The sequence below is a fragment of the Camelus bactrianus genome, chromosome 5, assembly GCF_048773025.1.
Source record: "Camelus bactrianus isolate YW-2024 breed Bactrian camel chromosome 5, ASM4877302v1, whole genome shotgun sequence".
Classification (NCBI taxonomy): domain Eukaryota; kingdom Metazoa; phylum Chordata; class Mammalia; order Artiodactyla; family Camelidae; genus Camelus; species Camelus bactrianus.
In genome coordinates, this window is record NC_133543.1 from 73,361,938 (window position 1) to 73,379,663 (window position 17,726).

A 17,726-nucleotide genomic window follows, 5' to 3' on the forward strand; every position below is an offset into this window, starting at 1 on the left:
GAATACTAAAGGTAGTTGGCAAAACTTTAAAGAGAAATATATTGGCATAGACTCCAAGTATCTCCCCCAAAATACACCAGTTACTTTGTTGGTTTTCACCTATGACCACAAATTCTTTGATACTCTCCTTTCCAGGAGGTGGAATTTAGTTCTCCTTTTGAATGTGGGCCAAATTTAGTAACTTGCTTCTAAGGAAAACAGCATAAAAAGAGAAAAATGGTAACTGCAGAGGGGACACTGGACAGCACTTTATAACCAAGTGATCAAAGTTAACACTGCCAGGAATGAGTAATATTGATATGTGTGCCCTGATACGATGTGACAAAAAGGATACACCACGCCTCTGGTATTCTCCCCCCAAATCCATTACCTTCCTTTAATCACAATAAAACACCACACAAGCCCAAACGGAGGGACATTCTGAAAGAAACTTGACCACTACTCTTCAAAAGTGACATGGCCATGAAAGACAAGCAAAGAGAAATTGTCACAGACTGGAGGAGATGAGGAGCCATGCATACTACATGTAATGTGGTACCCTGGACTGGATTCTGGCAGAGAAAAGGAATAGAAGTGGAATAACAGGAAATTAAAATAATATGGATAGTTCAGTTAATAGTATTGTATCATGACAAAAAAACCTTTGTTAATTACTATACATAATATATAACAATGCTAATTTCTTAAGTTTTGATAAACATAGCCTGGTTATGTAATGTGCTAAAATTAGAGGAAGCTGGATAAAGAGTATCTGGAACTCTGTACTATTTTAACAGCTGTTCCCATAAGCTAAAATTATTTCAAAATAAAAAAAGGTATACTAAAAATATATTATTTATCTTTGCACATATATATTAGCGGCAAAACTATACTCCAGAATGTTAACATTCTTCTGGGTGGCACAATTAGTGGTGATTAAATATTTTCTGATGTGCTTATAATGAGTATGTTTTACTTCTGTAATAAAAATAAGTAAAAATGGGATCATAATACATATTCTTTGGTAACCTGCTCTTTTCCACGGTGAACATCTTCCCTTCTCAATACAGAACACATCTTTATTATTAATGGTTGGTTTTATACAGTTGAAAAGATGTACCTTAATTTACATAGCATATACTTTATTTTGAATTTTCACTTTAAAAAAAAGCCCTATTTTCTAACTCATTTTCCATGAATCTGCCCCTTATCATTAGTCTTCTGACTTTATTTGTTAAAATGTTTCAAGTTTGTTTGCTTTACTAGCTTACCTTTCCTTAGCTAATCAGAGACTTTATATTTTTAAGTGATCAAACCTACTTAACCTTCTCCTTTACTATTTCTGCCTCTCAGAAACCTACTAAACTCTTCCTGCCCTCTAAAATAAGCTAGGGGTAGTGGGTAGTATTACCTCCACAATTTTTTACTATTCCCTCCCTGTGGAAAGAGCACACATCCCCACTTCACTGACTTTGGGCTTGTCCTTGCCTGTGCTTTGGCCAATGTACCTGAGTGGATGTGATGTTCACCACAATCAAGCAGATGCTTTAAAAAGCAATGCCCCTTTCCTTTTGCTACATGAATAATAGGCCTCAAAGAGGTGCTCCTCCTCCGGCTGGGAGCATGTGGAGAGCAACAGCAGCTGACCTGTGGCTGCCAAAATGTAACGTAAGTGAGGAGATAATTTTTACTGTTCTAAGACACTGAGATTTTGTTAATTTTTTGTTACTGCAGCAACACAAAATAATGTAACCATCTATATTTGGTTTTACAATATTTATTACTTATCTTCGTTTTTGAGTAAATGGCAATTTGGATATTATAGAATTTGGGGATCACAATGTTTTATCAAAGTTTAGTTTAAGAAGATAGGTCGTTATTGGGACATTTATCCTAGTCAATATGTTCAGGAGAGTACTTCTCTAACTTTTCCACGTAAGTACCCACAATGGCAGAGAAAACTAAATATGGGGGCACAGTCCAAAGCAACTACTGCTAGTGTGAATTTCTTTCAAGTCTTTAATTTTACCTTAAAATTGTTACCTTAAAACTTTTGAGCGAAATAAACATTCAAGGAAAGCGTTCTATGTTTGCCTCTTGGTGCTACATATCTCCAGCACACTGCCATGTGTTCCAGTTTGAGGGGCAGAGCAGGAGATGATGGCTGTACACTGGAATCTGCTATGCAGCATGTACACAGGCTTTGGTGCCAGACCCAAGCTCATATCTCAGTTCTACCTGTTTGTGTGACCTGTGGTAAGATATTTAACTTCTTTCTGAACCATATCTCCTCAGTAAAGTGGATAAGCTTCTCTTTCATTATAGGTAGAACTAATAAAATATGTAAAGAAATCAGGTGTCCAGCACATACTGGACCCTAATAAATAATATCTCAAGGGAAAGGTCAAAGCCAGAATATATATAATTAGGCTGTACTAGCATATAGGTGATACCTGAAATATATGGGTATGGATGAAAGTTCCAAGGGAAAATCTAAGAAGTAGGTAGAAGACCAGGTGAGTAAGCCAAAGAAGAGTTTAAGGGAAAATGAGTAGTCAGAAGTGTCAAATATTCCCATAAAGGTAAAATGAAATGAAAAGAGAATACTAGATTTGCCAAGTGGGAGGGCTTCTGAACCTTTCTATAGACATAGAAGTGGTAATGGTGGTCACAGAAGCCAGATTCTTGTGAATGGAAGTTGAAAAAGCAGAGCCAGCAGTAATCTGGGAATAAAGGGGAAAGGGAGCCATAGCAGGGACAATGGGAAGTTTCCTTAGGGTGTAATTAAATCCAAGCCAAAGTATTTTACTAAAGAGTCCAGAGTAAGTCAGGTAGCTTCCCTGAAGATCTCAGGCAAGCAAAGGTTATTAGGAACTGTAGCTATGTGTGCCCTGTCCCCAACTTGGTGTGTGTGGTGGGGGCATAAATCAAATGAATAGAGAAACTGGGAAATTTGGTATACCAGTCAAATCAATGTGTTTTGATAAATGGGGCAACTCCCTATACAGCAGAGCAGACAAGAAGCTATAGTGCTGCCTCCTTACCTACCCACTATAATTATGCTGCTGCTTACTCTTTTCTGTATAAGGGTAAGTATTTCTGTTCCACAGAGACAAACTATGTAGACACATTCTAAAATCTTTCTCCTGTTTTTTTAAACTTTTTTTTGGGTGGGGGTAATTAGGTCGGTTTGTCTGTCTGTCTGTCTATCTATCTATCTATCTATCTATCTATCTATCTATCTATCTATCTATCTATCTATCTATTAAAGGAGGTACTGGGGATTGAACCCAGGATTTCCCAAGATTTTGTGCATGCTAAGCACACACTCTACCACTGGGCTATACCCTTCCCCCACCCCTGTTTTTATAACCAAGAGGATTTATTTTCTATCTGATTGCTCTGCTATTATCTGCTGAGAACTGGTTTCTTTAGTAAGTGCTGTTGTGTTAAATTTTATAACCTAGACTTTACTTGAGACTTCTAGTCAAACTTGCTTCTAATTCTAAAAAGAGTTGAATATTTTAAACATTTGTCCTTCAAACAAAATGTCCTTACAAATATTTTAAAACTGAAAAAAATTAAATGCATAGTTTAATTTATATTTTAAAATACATTTAAATATGAACACAGCTTTTATGCTCTGTTTATAACTTAAATACTTGAAGAAAATCACAGATTGATGGAGCACAGATAAAAGTTACTCTTTGCCTAATATCCCAGAAAAAACTGCCATTTCTCATAGCTTAGATGTAATTTACTAATATTCCACAACAGCTGGAAATATTTTAAGAACGAAAGAGGTTGACCTGAGTTGAAACATGAAACTACACGAAAACAGATATTTCTACAGAGCACTGCAGTTGCAAAATGTTTTCAAAAGAATTCTCTTATTTGACCCAAAGAGCAATGCTTTGGGTGGATAGTGGGATCTTGTTTTACAAAAAAGAAAACTGAGCTTTAGAGGTTATGTTCTTCAAAAGTCACAGGAGAAGGGGTAGATCCAGGACTTGAATCCAGATCCTCTAAGTTCAATCTATTTCTTTCACTTTATCATAGCATTTGAAGAATCTTGGGGTGAACAGCAGAGGGATATTTCACTGTTTCAAACTTTTAATACCTTTATATAACTTTATTTTCATTTTCTTTAGTTTGTCTTATGTCATTTCCATATCCTACGCTAAATATTGAAATCCTAAGCTAAATAAATAAAAATACTAAGGTAAACATAAGTAAATAAAACTATTTTATTCTGGTTTTTTTTTTCTGATGACAAAACTATTTATAGCTATGAATTCACTTTATGGGAATTACTTTGCCCACATTTAACACATTTTTGATAGTGCAGTATTTTCATTGTTGAAGACTAACTCTATATTAAGATTTCTGTCAATAACAAGATGTTCTCAAATTAATCTATTTTTGAAGAATTTTTAGGTGTTAAATTGTTATTTTGAGTAAAGATAATATGCATTAAAACTTGGACTGGCTATCACACACTATAAATACATTTAATATAAATAAAGCTTAACATTTAATTTCAAGATATATACATGAAACTCTTGATCTTTTTGAACAATACTACTCATGAAAAGAAACAATTTTAAAATAACTTTGCTAGTTGGTTAGAATAATAGTGAAAAAATAGCAAAGTTGTGCATTAAATCTCTCATGGGGAATTTGCATGAAAGAAAACTACTCTATCATCAAAGATTGACCCCTGATCCCTTAGCCATCTCATAAGGGCAGCTTATTAAATAAAGAAGTTTTAGCAAAATCCATCATTTTTACCAGAAAAAAATCTCAATGCAAAGATCCTATTGTCAGCAGATGTAAAAGACACATCTGTGACAGAATATGAAGATGTACTTGACCTAAAACAATCTAAGTAAATGCATTATGTGTACCTGTTCTTCATTAGGCGAACCTCTCTCTTTCGTGCTGCTTCTTCGGCCGGCTGCGTAGGAAGTGCTGGGGAGGACGCCATAACAACTCCAGGGGCAATGGTGCTAGTGGGCGCTGTGCGAATCTGGTATGTTTGTACATCTCCAGAGGCAGCTGAAAAGAGTAACAGTGAGCATGGTGTAAGATACTTAAGCACCATGACTTGGTAAAACTATCTGTGTCAATCATCAATCTAAATATACATTTTGGAATTAAAAGGGAAAAAAAGGAGCAGATGATTCTGACTAAAATGTAGAGAGAATCAGCACTCTTTGGGTCATTTCTCAGAAATAATTCCCAATTTAGTGTGTTTATTAGTATAGACATTTGGATGAAAGAGGTCTTAACCTATGTCTGGGGGTCTTAAATTTATCTTTCATTGGAATGTAGTTCTATTCTGTTGTTAACATGCTTACCAACCTTAAGTCTAAAAGGTAAGTAGGGCACAGCTTGGATGATCTTCCTAGATAGAGTATAGTCCTCAATGTCTTCCTTTGATATTGGTAAATTCATATTAAAAAATTTCAAGTAGACTCTTGCCACGACATAAAAACGACCATGATTTTTCATAAAGTAGCAAAATGGAAGAGAAAATAAAGCATTATGGTCAACTATTATAAATTTCTAATTGTAACAAAACTGAAAGTATGAAAAAGTGTACCATTGATGCTAATCATATTATTTGTAAACATTGTCTTAATGTAAATTAGATAATGGCTCAATAAACTGAAATTTTATTTTTCTAACTAAATGATCCATCATTTATTAAAGAAAAAAAAACCAAGATCACTAGTTGTCATACCACTTCTAAAAACAGCTTAATAATATGCCATCCTGAGAATAAGGAACCTAACATTATCTGAGAGAATTTGAAGCTATTTATAAAATCATCCATACTTGTTATTAATATCAATTAAAATGTGTAGTTTGAGTGGAAAAGATTTATATACTAAACATGTTACCATCTTCAAACTGACGTTCAGAATTCAAATTCACTGACATCCTGCTTTACAACTTTTTGAGTACCTGCATGTAAAGTGAAAAGGTGTTTTACTCCCATTAATAAGCAAAATATTATCTTCTTCAAATATTATTTATTTAGTAACAGAATATATTCTGTAAATACATTAGGGCCCTTTAAATAAATTATGACTCTTTAGATGGTGTCTTAGGATTATTCAAAATTAATTATCCATGGTGAAGCGGCACATCTGTCATTACCTAGCCAAGGCAAAACTTATTATTAATGAAAATATTTTTAGAAACAGATTTATTATTACTTCAATATAGAAATTTTCAATCTGGCATATATCATATTCTTAAAATATTCAAATGAATTCAAAGAAAAATGGTCAACTTCTATCCATAAAAATTCCTGAAACAGGAAGAAAACAAAAAAAACTAAAATAAAACAGAAAAAAGCTATTTCTATAATTCACCAAGGATTTAATTACTACTTTTGCCCATAGACTAGCAGACTTGCATACTGGTATAAGATTTTTCAGAATATAATGCTTTCATTTGAAATAAAAAATGATGATCTCAGAAATGAAGATGGAAATTTCTTTTGAATAAAAAGCAGAAAAACAGAATTTTGAACCTAATTCTTTTCAGTGATTTAATACAACTTTCCATTTGACACATGAACAAAAATGAGGCCCAGGGAGGCTGAGTCTTACTCAAGGTCACAAAGCAAATCTATATAGTTAAGTCTAGAATCTAGCTTTCCTAACTCCTAATTTATTGTCTTTCCCTTTATCCTATCCTGTTTCTCTCATACCCAAATGCTAAAGGTGTTAAAGATAGATGTTATATTTTTAAATCTGAAAATAGTTGTTTTTATGCCATGACATTTTGGTCCAACTGGAATAATGGAAGAGTTCATGGAAAATACTATCATTATATAATGAAGAAAAATTAACTATATTTTAACAGTGCTTTGCTGTATCATACTTACTTTTTCTGAGTTTATAAAATTTTAACCTTTCAAAGAATTTACCACTCCTGTGAATTCTGAACTCTCTTACCTTGAACAACAACTTGGTTGCTGGGCACTAAGATCTGCTGTCCATCAGTGGTCTGTGCATACTGTAGAATGGTAGTACCCGGCTGTGTGGCAGCTGCATTGGTCATGGTTAACGTTTGCAGGCCCTGTACCCCATCGGTACCATTGTTAGCCAGCTGTATTGCTCCTCCCTGGGTAATGGCAACTAAAACCCAATGGATTTTATTGTTACAAGATTAATTAATACCATATAAAACTTATACAACATAATAAATTCAAAGTAGAATTATCTGAAAGACATAATCTAGGAGAAATTATTACAGCAAATAACATCACCAAGAAGGATTTTGTATACTCAAGTAAATTTCTGCTCGGAATCTACATCCAATTTCTAGAATGCAAATGCACTCTATGAATCACATTATAATTTATAATAATATCTGTTAAAAAAAGATAAATGAGAAATTGTTAAATTCCTTTTGAAGTTATTTGGTTCAGAGGAGGTATCACTCTGCATTAACTGCATAATATTTTTTTTCATGTTCATGTACTTATTAGCACAGATATGGGCATGTAATAAGCATTCAATAAATTATTATTTTAATACATAATTAATAAAGCAGTTCAGTAGTGTATTCTGTTCTCTAACTCAGTTAGTAAAGCAGAAAGTATAACAGAAGTCCATTCAGTTAAAAAACTGATATGCCCTATGGAACTTAATTAGCACAGACCTCTCATGAAGTGTAAAATTAGAGCCCAAGATCATCATTTAGAAAAGAATATTTTACTACTATTTCTAATTTAAATATCCAAGCATTCTCCTATAGGATCATTTGATTATTCACAATTAACCACACTTGTCATTCATCTGTTATAATGTCATTCACAATTAACCACACTTGTCATTCATCTGTTATAATCAATTTTCACTCATACTGATATTTAACTTTATGAAAAAACAGAACAAAACAAAACTGAATTAACCTTTATGCTATAGTACATGGAGAAAGTTAGTAAGACACTCTCTCTGTTGAGAGTTCAAGTTTTCCAGAAAAAGGACTAAAAATCACAATATTACATATAAAATTACATAATGGATTTTAACTGAGTAAGTCAACATGTCTGATTTAAGCACATTACTTTTTGTCTATTACAAGGGAATTAGTTTGAGATCAATGGTTAGCCAGCCAACTAATATCCTGAGTCATCTGTATATGGAAAATTGGATTATTTACTGGTCAATCAAGAAACAGTAACAGTTAATGGCTAAGATTTGATTTAGCAAATGATATCTCTGGAAATTAAGATACTGGCATATATACTCCATCTAACTTTAGATTGCATAAATTTTACTTATCTTAGACAAAGCTAAAAAGGAATATCTAAGAACTATTTTGACATTAGTACTGCAGGATGACTTGAAAGAATCAGAAGGTTAACAGAATCAAACCACAATTTCTCATATAGAGTTAATAAGCAAATTCCATTGTATTCAACAAACACAACTTTCTTCTTGGCTATATACCAATGAACTCAAGCTGGAAGGAAACAAGAAGGAAACTAAAAATCAGGAGGTATGGGTTCTAGTCCAAGTTCCATCACTAAACTTATTTGAATCTGTTATCTCTTCTGTGAAAATAAAAATATCTGGTTCTAGCCATTAAGTAAAATTGTTATAAAAATTAAATGAGACCATGTATAGATGTGAAAGTACTCTGAAAACTGAAGTCTGATCCTATCATTGTTTTTCTCTATAATATATATTTATACACTCAATTATTCCAAAAGGACTTATTAAGATAGCTTTCAATAAAACTGCATTCATTAAAACAAGAAGAAAAAGACATAAGTCAAGCAACCTATGTATCTTTAGGTGAATATACTGATTCTACCACAAAATCTAGAAGAAAGAAAGAATATAATTAAACAAACTTAGCTAAGATTTTTGAGTAGCTAAAATGAAGAGGAAAATACCATAGATTACATTTTATTTAGTGAAACAAAAAACTGAAGTTCAAAATGATAGAACATGTTTTCTACCTAAGACTAGAATCTCTCAAATAAGACTATATTACCAGGGACTGTGAACCAAGTAATGAATAAAACTAATAACAGCATTAATTAAAAAAATAACCAATTTACTAAAGGAGTACAAATTGGTTAGCCACTGGGATGGGTATTTGGGCAGGATGACTTAGATCCAACAGTTCCACTCTTCTGGTGCTATCCCACTGAGAAAGGACAGTATATATATACAAGGATGTTCATGCAGCAGTTTGAAACAGTAGAGATGTCCTTAATGTTCATCAGTATGTGTGATTTTAAAATGTTATATTTATACAGTGAAACACAATGTAGCTATTAGAGAAACCATATGTATATACATAACTATATGTGTATATGCTTGTCTATGGTATATAAATAATGTAGGTCTCACTTGTATAAAAATACATGATATGTGTATGTATACAAAGAATGGAAAAGAATGCAAAGATACATACCAAACTCTTACTAGTGGAGAAGGATGGAAAGGATTTTTACTTTTTATTACTACTATAAACCTCTACCATTTAAATTTTCACAACCATATTTTTGTTTTATAAGTTAAGAACTATGTAATACTGTTGTACATGCTAAGTGGTCATTATATTGATTCTTAATGACAACCAAGAACATAATGTTAAATCAGTTCCATCAAGGCCATATGTGCATATACAGAAGAGAATAAGGGATAAAGATAATACATAAAGCTTTTAATGTCTCAACCCTTAAAACTAGCAACTGTCAGTTGGAGGAGAGGGGTATGCCACATGAAACATCTATTTTTCTCAACTTCACTTCCCTGTTTGAGATTCTGATAAGACTCTTTCCTAAAGAGCATGCTTTCTAGTTCAAGTGAGAATCACTGCCAATTTTCACTGTTACTAACAGGAGTATGCTATATCCCTCAGGTCATTGATAAATGTCTTAGAATACAATTTTAAATAATTCAAATTGGTTGGATATAAGGCTAAAAAACACATACTTACACTTACAAAGATAGTACCTACCTCTGCCAACAAATAAGGAAAAAGATGACTGAACTCTAACAAGCTTACAGAATGGGCAAGAAGCTTAGTCAAAGATGCCTGCCTTCTACTTACTATTAAAAGTTTCACCTTTGGGAGAGCTAAAAAGTCTGCTACTTGTTTTCAGTACAGTTGGAATGCAAATTAGAGTTATCCAAACTAAGGCTGAGATGTAACTGGAAAACTATGAACTTGGGAGTCAAATTTTCATACATACTACTGACACAGACTACCCTAGGGCATCAGAAAACCAATGCAACAAAGGAATTTCAATGTGTATATTTAACTTGTAATTAAGGAAGAGAGGGAGGAAAACTGTATAATGGGCAGTACTGAATTTAATGAACAAATCAAAATGGAGACATTTATGTGTGAGGCACTTTGGGAGTCAAAGAGATGTTGGAAAAAGAGAGGAAAAGGTACCATTTACACAAATGTCTTTGATCAAACAAAAGTAGAACTCAAAAGTACTTTCTAACAGATTTAGGTGAAAGGTAAGAAGAGAGACCTAAGTGTCAAGAGACATCAGAGAAATGGAAACTTTGATAATTTTGCAAAAGAAATCTTTGCTTTCTGTGAGACAAAAAGCAAAGTGTTCTCTTAATTTCAGCAGTCCTCATGTTTACATTATCATAATTCACCACACTACCTTTTATCTTAAAAGGAGTAATAAGTGAATGTGCTAGTAGACTGTAACCAAGCCTCTCCATCCATGAAATATTAATACAACTTCAAAATGCTACTTTTAGAAGGAAAGATGAATTATTAAAACAGATGAATAATGAGACCATTTTTGGCCTTAAACAAAATCAAAGAATGATTATCTAAAAAACTCATGTTTTCTATTACCATATATTATATAAGGACTATATATTACTTGAGGACTAACTCAAATGAGTTTCAAGTAGTGGTTCGAAAAACTTGTAAGACTCTCCATTCATCTGCACAAAACAAAGGACCATTTAAAAGTCTTATATATTTGAGCAGTCCTAACTAAACCCTGAAGAAAATACTTCCATTACAGAACTTTGCTTATTGAATAGCAAAGGAAATATAATAATGGCAACTGAAATTGAGAAAAGAGCTGGCACTTGTAAGATTACTTTAAGGAGAATGCAGTCATTGGTTTTTCATCTCCTTTTTCAAAACAGAAATATTTATTACTCACTATACTGTCCACTGCTAGTTTGGTAAATTGGAGTTGGCACCGTTACAGTGGTGATGGCAGGTGCTGAAGTCTCCTCTTCCGACTTCTCTTCTTCAATCCTTGGCACTCCTGGTGCATCAGAAGATAAGTCATTCAAAATTTTCCTAAAAAACAGAGAATTACATCAATTAAAATAAAAGTAACATTTATTGGCTAAATATAAAGAAGGGGAAAAGATCAGAAAACTGGCAGAAAGCTGATAGTGCTGAGGACAGAAGTTTAAAACGTAAAAATTTACAACAATAAACTAAAAATGGATCAGGGTATCCGTATGTCAAAATGAAACCATAACAGAACTAGAAAAACCATAGATGTATTTCTCTTTAAAATGAACACAGAGAAAGATCATGATTCAAAATCCAGGTGCAATTAAAGAAGAGGTTAATAAAACTGACTACAGAAAAAAAAATCCTTTTGCATGATAAAGAACAGCAAAAATAAAGTCAAAAGATGATCAATAATGCTAGGAGAAAATGTTTACATGTTACAGATAAAGGTTCAATATCCCAAATATAGAAGTAATTATTAAAAACTGAGGGGAAAAAATAGACCAAAAACCTGAATTTTAACTTCTCAACTCTCAGATTGGTAAAAATAAAAAAGTATAACAATATATTCTGTTAGCAAAGCTGTGAGAAAACACATGCTCTTGTACACTGCTGTTAGAAGCAGAACACTGGCATAACCCTTATGGAGGGAATTTGGTGACATCTAACAAAACCAAGTATGTTTACATAGCAACCTTATATACAGGAACTTACCCTTCAGATATACTTTCAACAGTATGAAAATACATATGCATTAAGATTATTCATGGGGGCACTGATTATAACTGCAAAATACTAGAAACAATCTATGTGCCCACACACAGGAGAATGGTTGAATAAACTATGGCTCATCCAAATAATGGATATATCATGGTACCTTCTGTATAAGAATGAAAGTGAAATAAAATATTTATGTATTTGCTCAAGAAAAAAGATCAGAAAGGAAAAACCAGATGGAGTTTAATGTGATTATTTATCTACTAGGGGTGGATGGCAAAGTGAAAAAGGATGGAGGGGACACTTCTGAGTGTGTATATATATATTTTTTTTGGTACAATTCTGACTTTCGGAACCATGTTAATGTTTCATATATTCAAAAAAGAAATTAATTATGAACAAGGATGGGGGAAAATTCTAAAATGGAATACAAACAAAAACAAAAGAACCTTACCATATTTCAGATGAATAACATAATCACAGAAGAGGGGAAAAAACTCTAACCCAAGTAATTTTTGACATCTTAAATTTCTAACAAAGCAGTTCGAAACTTAGCTTCAACAGTCTACCAGAAATTTTCCCGTTATGTACTTATTGTAACAAATTATGTCTTCATGCACTGTGTGTTTATTAACAGATTTATAATTATTGTTTTATGCATTTGTCTTTCAAATCATATGGAGGAAAAAAAGAGGAGTTACAGAGCAGAACTATAATACTGGCTTTTATATTTACCTATGTAATTACCTTTATTAGTACTGTAGAAAATACTCTACTCTTATCTCTTTAAATATTTCCTTTCTCCCAATTTCCCCTCTGGAATTTCTAGAAATGCTTTTGTTGGAGCAACTCATTCTATTTTCCATGACTTTTCACCCATCTTTCACATTTTTGATCTGTTTTTGTTCTCCACTCTGAGTTACCTTCTCGGCTCCTTTCTAGTTCACCAATTCTCTCATCACTTACTTATATCAAGTTTATCCCATTTACAGATTTTTTAAAATTCCCGACTGGATTTCTCATTTCTAAGATTTCTTACTCATTTTTTCCCACATCTGCCTGTTCTTATTTAGTAAACTCCTTATAGTGAGGATGATTTTCTCTTCTCCCTTTGCAAACAAGAAACAAAACTATTTTAAACAACTTGTGAACTGACAGCTGGCCAAAAGATCATGATTTGGGTGTTGCTGTTTTAGAACACCGTTTATCAAACTGCAGTATACTGAAGAAGCTCTTGAAGAGCATGTTAAAACACAGATTCCTAGGTCCCCTTCTCTAGAGATTCTAATTCATTAGGTATGGGGGTAGGGGCCTGAGAATTTGCATTTCTAACCAGATGCTGATTTACCAGTCTGGTCTGCCGACCATATTTGAGTGGTATTGGTCTCTAGCGCAATGTTTTTCCAACTGGGGTCATAACCCTTACATGGGCCATGAAAACAATTAAGTGTGTTGCAACTAACATACAGCGACAAATAAATAGCTAAGCATCACACATGATAAGGGTGAGTATTATTTTGTGTTAACTTTTGCTTCAGATACCTATATATAGGTAAACAATTTTATAAGTATCACCAACATTTCATCCTGTTTGTTTCAAACAATTTCCCTTGGCTGCTATGATCTTTCAAAGTATTTATTCTACTATCCATTAGGCTACCTAGTTCCTGTCAGTTGCAAATCTGATAAGCATGGCTTCTAAGATGTTTTTCAGCTAAATTGCTGGTAAAAACACCAAGCCAGATGAGATCAAGCGAGAACTCTTCAAGGACTTCCTCTGGGTAAAAATTGATAACTACAAAGCTGGTTGTTCCAATAAAAACCCAGCTTGTATTATTTAATTCCCGTTTCTCCAACTTCACAAGAATATCATAAGGACTTTAAAGATCTTATTCTAATCAAGACATACAGGCTAGGATTGAAGAGTTCATAAACTAAAAGCAAAATAATGGTACACTCCACTGTGGGATTTGATTTTAAGGGAAGATACCACTGTCTTTGATAAAAGTGACACTTGCTCTATACATGCTTGGTCTCAGGCATCTTCTATTTGATAACTAAACTGTTATTATTTAAATGATCTTTGCTGGGATATATGCTATAAGCCAATTAATGCAAATGAAAGATTTTTTTTCAACATAAAACTATTTTATAAAGTCTACAGCTAAGATTTACCTAGAATTTATACACAGAGAAGACACAGGCTTGTTTCTTAGTACCTGGTTGGATGTGCCTTATATGCTAACATGAAATATACTTCAAAGTTAAAATCTAAAACTAGCTATTTTTTTAAAAGTATGAATATAAATACATTTAACACATACTTGGTAACATAAAATTTAAGACCTCAAAATCATTTGTTGGTATTTATTTAGGGTCCTTAATTATGAGGATAGAGAAAAGGGCTAGTTTAATAGCCCAGAAATTGGAAAAAAACTTTAAACATCCCTTTAAAAAACAGAAATATAGATAAATAATTTAGGCTAATAACATGAAAAAATTATAAGTTTTAAGTTTATTAAACTCTGAAATAAGCTTACGAAGATTTATGGAATTAGCTCTTCCTGGAGATATTTAATATGGAATCAATTTCTATGTATTAAAAATTGGTTTTGATCCATCTTGGAGGCAACGCATGGACTAGGCAACCTCTAAAGCTGAACACAAAAACTACAGTAAGGAGCCCCTAAAATTAGGGGATATCAGCAAAATATCACCCTAAACAACTATTAAGTTAACCAGCAGTTATGCTAAGTACCATGACATAAGAAATAGTTTGCAAATGTGCTGCAAAGTAGATAGTGTAGTCTTAGAACTGACATGTAACTAGAAAATGCTATATAACCTTATCAAATCTATTCCAAACTTTTTAACAGAAAAAAGCAGCAGCTAGCAGTCTACAAAAATAGAAGTGTGCTCTCTCTCTCTCTATCAGTGTTTATCCAGGACTGTTCAGAGTAAGAAGTGCTCTCATTCTGTACGATAAGCTTCAACTTCTTTGAGAGAAGCAACTCAAGATGAAGAGAAGTATTCTGTATGATCCTGAATCAAGCTGCTAATTGATTTTCCGACAAATCTTCACCTGCAATTACCTAAGGGTATCTTTATACCTTTGATACTAAATTCTTTTAACTATTAAATTCCATACCTGTAGGAAGGCCTCCTTGAAAGAATTTCTCTTCGTTTTTGGGAATCAGTTACACTATCTACTGACTCCTGTGAATCTTCACTTTCTGCAATAGTTGAAATCTGAAAATAAAGAAGAACTTTATCTTGATAATCAAATTTAGTTCCCATAAAATTTTTATGAATTTTAAGAGAAAGTCAAACACAAAAGGACATTTATAAATCTTACACTTGCTTCACTAGAAAAAAAGAATCAGTTTTTATGGGAGACAATCATACCATCACTTCCCTCTCCTCTTTACTCATCCTATAGAAGTCAGAGAACCCCAAATTATTTTTGTCAAAATCAAACTTTTGTGATATCCAAATTCAGCCTAATCTTTCAGGACTCCATGGAGCCAAACCTGAATGCATCAATACTACTTGTCAGTTGTTCTCTTACAGTTTTTAGAACAAAACTACCAAGTAAAACAAAGTTTCTGACACGAAGGAAAGAAAAATGACTAAATATTTGGCCATAAATGTAGTGACTATACAAATATTTTCCTTTAACTATTGTATAAACACTTGTGAATATATTTACAACTGTACAAATAAGATCGGTGATCCCTCAGCCATGTTCCAGATGGTTGTTTCCAGCAATCTTGGAGGGAGCCCTCTTCTATATACAAGCGTGTTTCAAAGCTGGCATTCTATAACTTTTTTAAAGCAAAACCTCGAGGTGAAGAACTGCATTTCTGGAAAGTATCCCTGGACTGAGAAGTAATAAAGGCAAGTTGAATAAAGATTTTACATGGGGTAATAATAAAAGCAACTAGCATTTACTGAGAACTTACTCTATGCTGAGTGCTATGCTAACACACATACATATATTACAGTACTTAATACTCATTATCAATACTCACAGTAACTTTAGGTGATAGATAAATACAATTATAATGTCCATCTTATAGATGGAAGAACTAAGGCACAGAGGTTAAGTAACTCACCAAAGTCACAGAGCTAGAAAGTAGTGAAGCCACTGTCAGTGCCTGGTATCTCAATTTTAGATATCCTTACCAGCATCAAAATCTTGTTGGTTCCAATCTCAAGCCAGTTTTGTCAGAAGCAGCAACCCAGAGGCATTTTTAGACCATTTTTAGATTAGAAGTTCACTCACCTAGGCAAGGTCGTCTGTCAAATTTACACTGCCAAGTTTCTCTAGTCTAATCAGCAGGAGACTCCTGTTCTCTCCTGAACTAGGTGAGCATGATGCTGTCACAGTGAGAATTAGATTTAACCAAGGCAAAAGGGTCTGTGTAGAACTCTGCATGTCAGAGCTCAAGGATTCTGGAGAGCAGGTATTCATCTTCACAGAGCTTTGTGATACATACTCACTTTAAAATGAAACTTGCTAAACTGAATAATGCTTCACAAAGTACATCTACAATAATGTGCCCCTCCAAACACTTTAAAGTATAAGCCGTAGTCCTATAGGCCTAAAAATTAACAGGCAACATTTAATGAATCCAGAAATGCCAGGTACAAAGATGGGGAAGGCTGAACTTAGTCTCTGACTTTCTAAAGAGCAGTAACACTACAGTTACTGCCAAAGCAGCACACAGAACGTTCCACTACCACAGCTGCTGTAACTAGCCCACTCAGCCTAGTCTCTGCAGACTTTCTCAGAGATGTAGAGCTGATAAGGACCTATGCAAAGGGCTCGGGAGAGAAGCAGAATTTCAGGGAATAACAAAAAGACTGAACTCAAAGTGGACAGTACCATGACAAGTGTTGACCCTCATTAATGCTTCTCAGAACCTTAGTTTTTCTATTATTTATTCTGCCATTTTTGCTTGACCTTCATCCTTACAACCTTCTTTTAAGGACACATAATGATTTTACGAACACTCTTTCAAGTTGGAAGTCATTACAACAACTTTAAAACATGCTACATAAACCACCCATAGGACAATTATGAAATGAAATAAATTAACAGTGCTTTTTAATATATGGCCTTTAATCCCCCCCAAACTTTTTCTATTAGTAGAAAAAAAAGCCCCTCATCCTTTGATCTGAATTTGTCAATTCATACAAAAGGAATTAACTATCACTATGTAGTGACTTCAACATAAAAAAAAAATTGACATATAATTGATGTACAATATTATATAAGTCACAGGTGTATAGTATAGTGATTCACAACTTTTAAAGCTTATATTCCATTTATAGTTATTATAAAATACTGGCTATATTCCTTGTGTTGTAAAGTATACCCTTGGAGCTTATTTATTTTATACATAGTAGTTTGTACCTCTTAACCCCCTACCCCTGTATTGCCTCTCCCCTTCCTCTCTCCTTACTGGTAACCACTAGTTTGTGGATCTGCGAGTCTTTCTTTTTTGTTATATTCATTAGTTTGTTGTATTTTTTAGACTACACATACAAGTTATAAGTGACTGCAACTTTTTAAATGTAAGGGGAGTTCAGAACTATTCAATACTACATAAGGAATCTAACAGTTCCTCTTTGGGAATACCATCCAAAGAGAACTTTGAACTATGAATATGAAGCCAATTCCTAATGGATTATTTATCAAAGAAACCACCAAAACCAAAACCAAAAAACAAAAACAAACTGAATTCACATTTATA

General features: G+C 33.3%; 2 protein-coding genes across 6 annotated transcripts in view; one reads left to right on the plus strand and one right to left on the minus strand.

The window, feature by feature from the left end:
• The window catches only part of METTL21A (methyltransferase 21A, HSPA lysine), a 51,726-nt gene that overhangs the window by 23,314 nt on the left and 10,686 nt on the right, over nucleotides 1–17,726 (plus strand). The window lies entirely within an intron of this gene.
• The window catches only part of CREB1 (cAMP responsive element binding protein 1), a 39,469-nt gene that overhangs the window by 10,938 nt on the left and 10,805 nt on the right, over nucleotides 1–17,726 (minus strand). For 3 of the 5 annotated variants that reach the window (XR_006726755.2, XM_010960098.3, XM_010960097.3), the window contains 4 exons: nucleotides 15,116–15,216; nucleotides 11,165–11,307; nucleotides 6,951–7,133; nucleotides 4,887–5,037 (listed from right to left, as the gene is read on the minus strand). Coding sequence is in view for 4 of the 5 variants with exons in the window: in XM_010960098.3 (XP_010958400.1) it covers nucleotides 4,887–5,037; nucleotides 6,951–7,133; nucleotides 11,165–11,307; nucleotides 15,116–15,216 (578 nt within the window). In the remaining variant the exon portion in view is untranslated. The other 2 variants (XM_045520495.2, XM_045520494.2) reach the window with 2 other exon arrangements.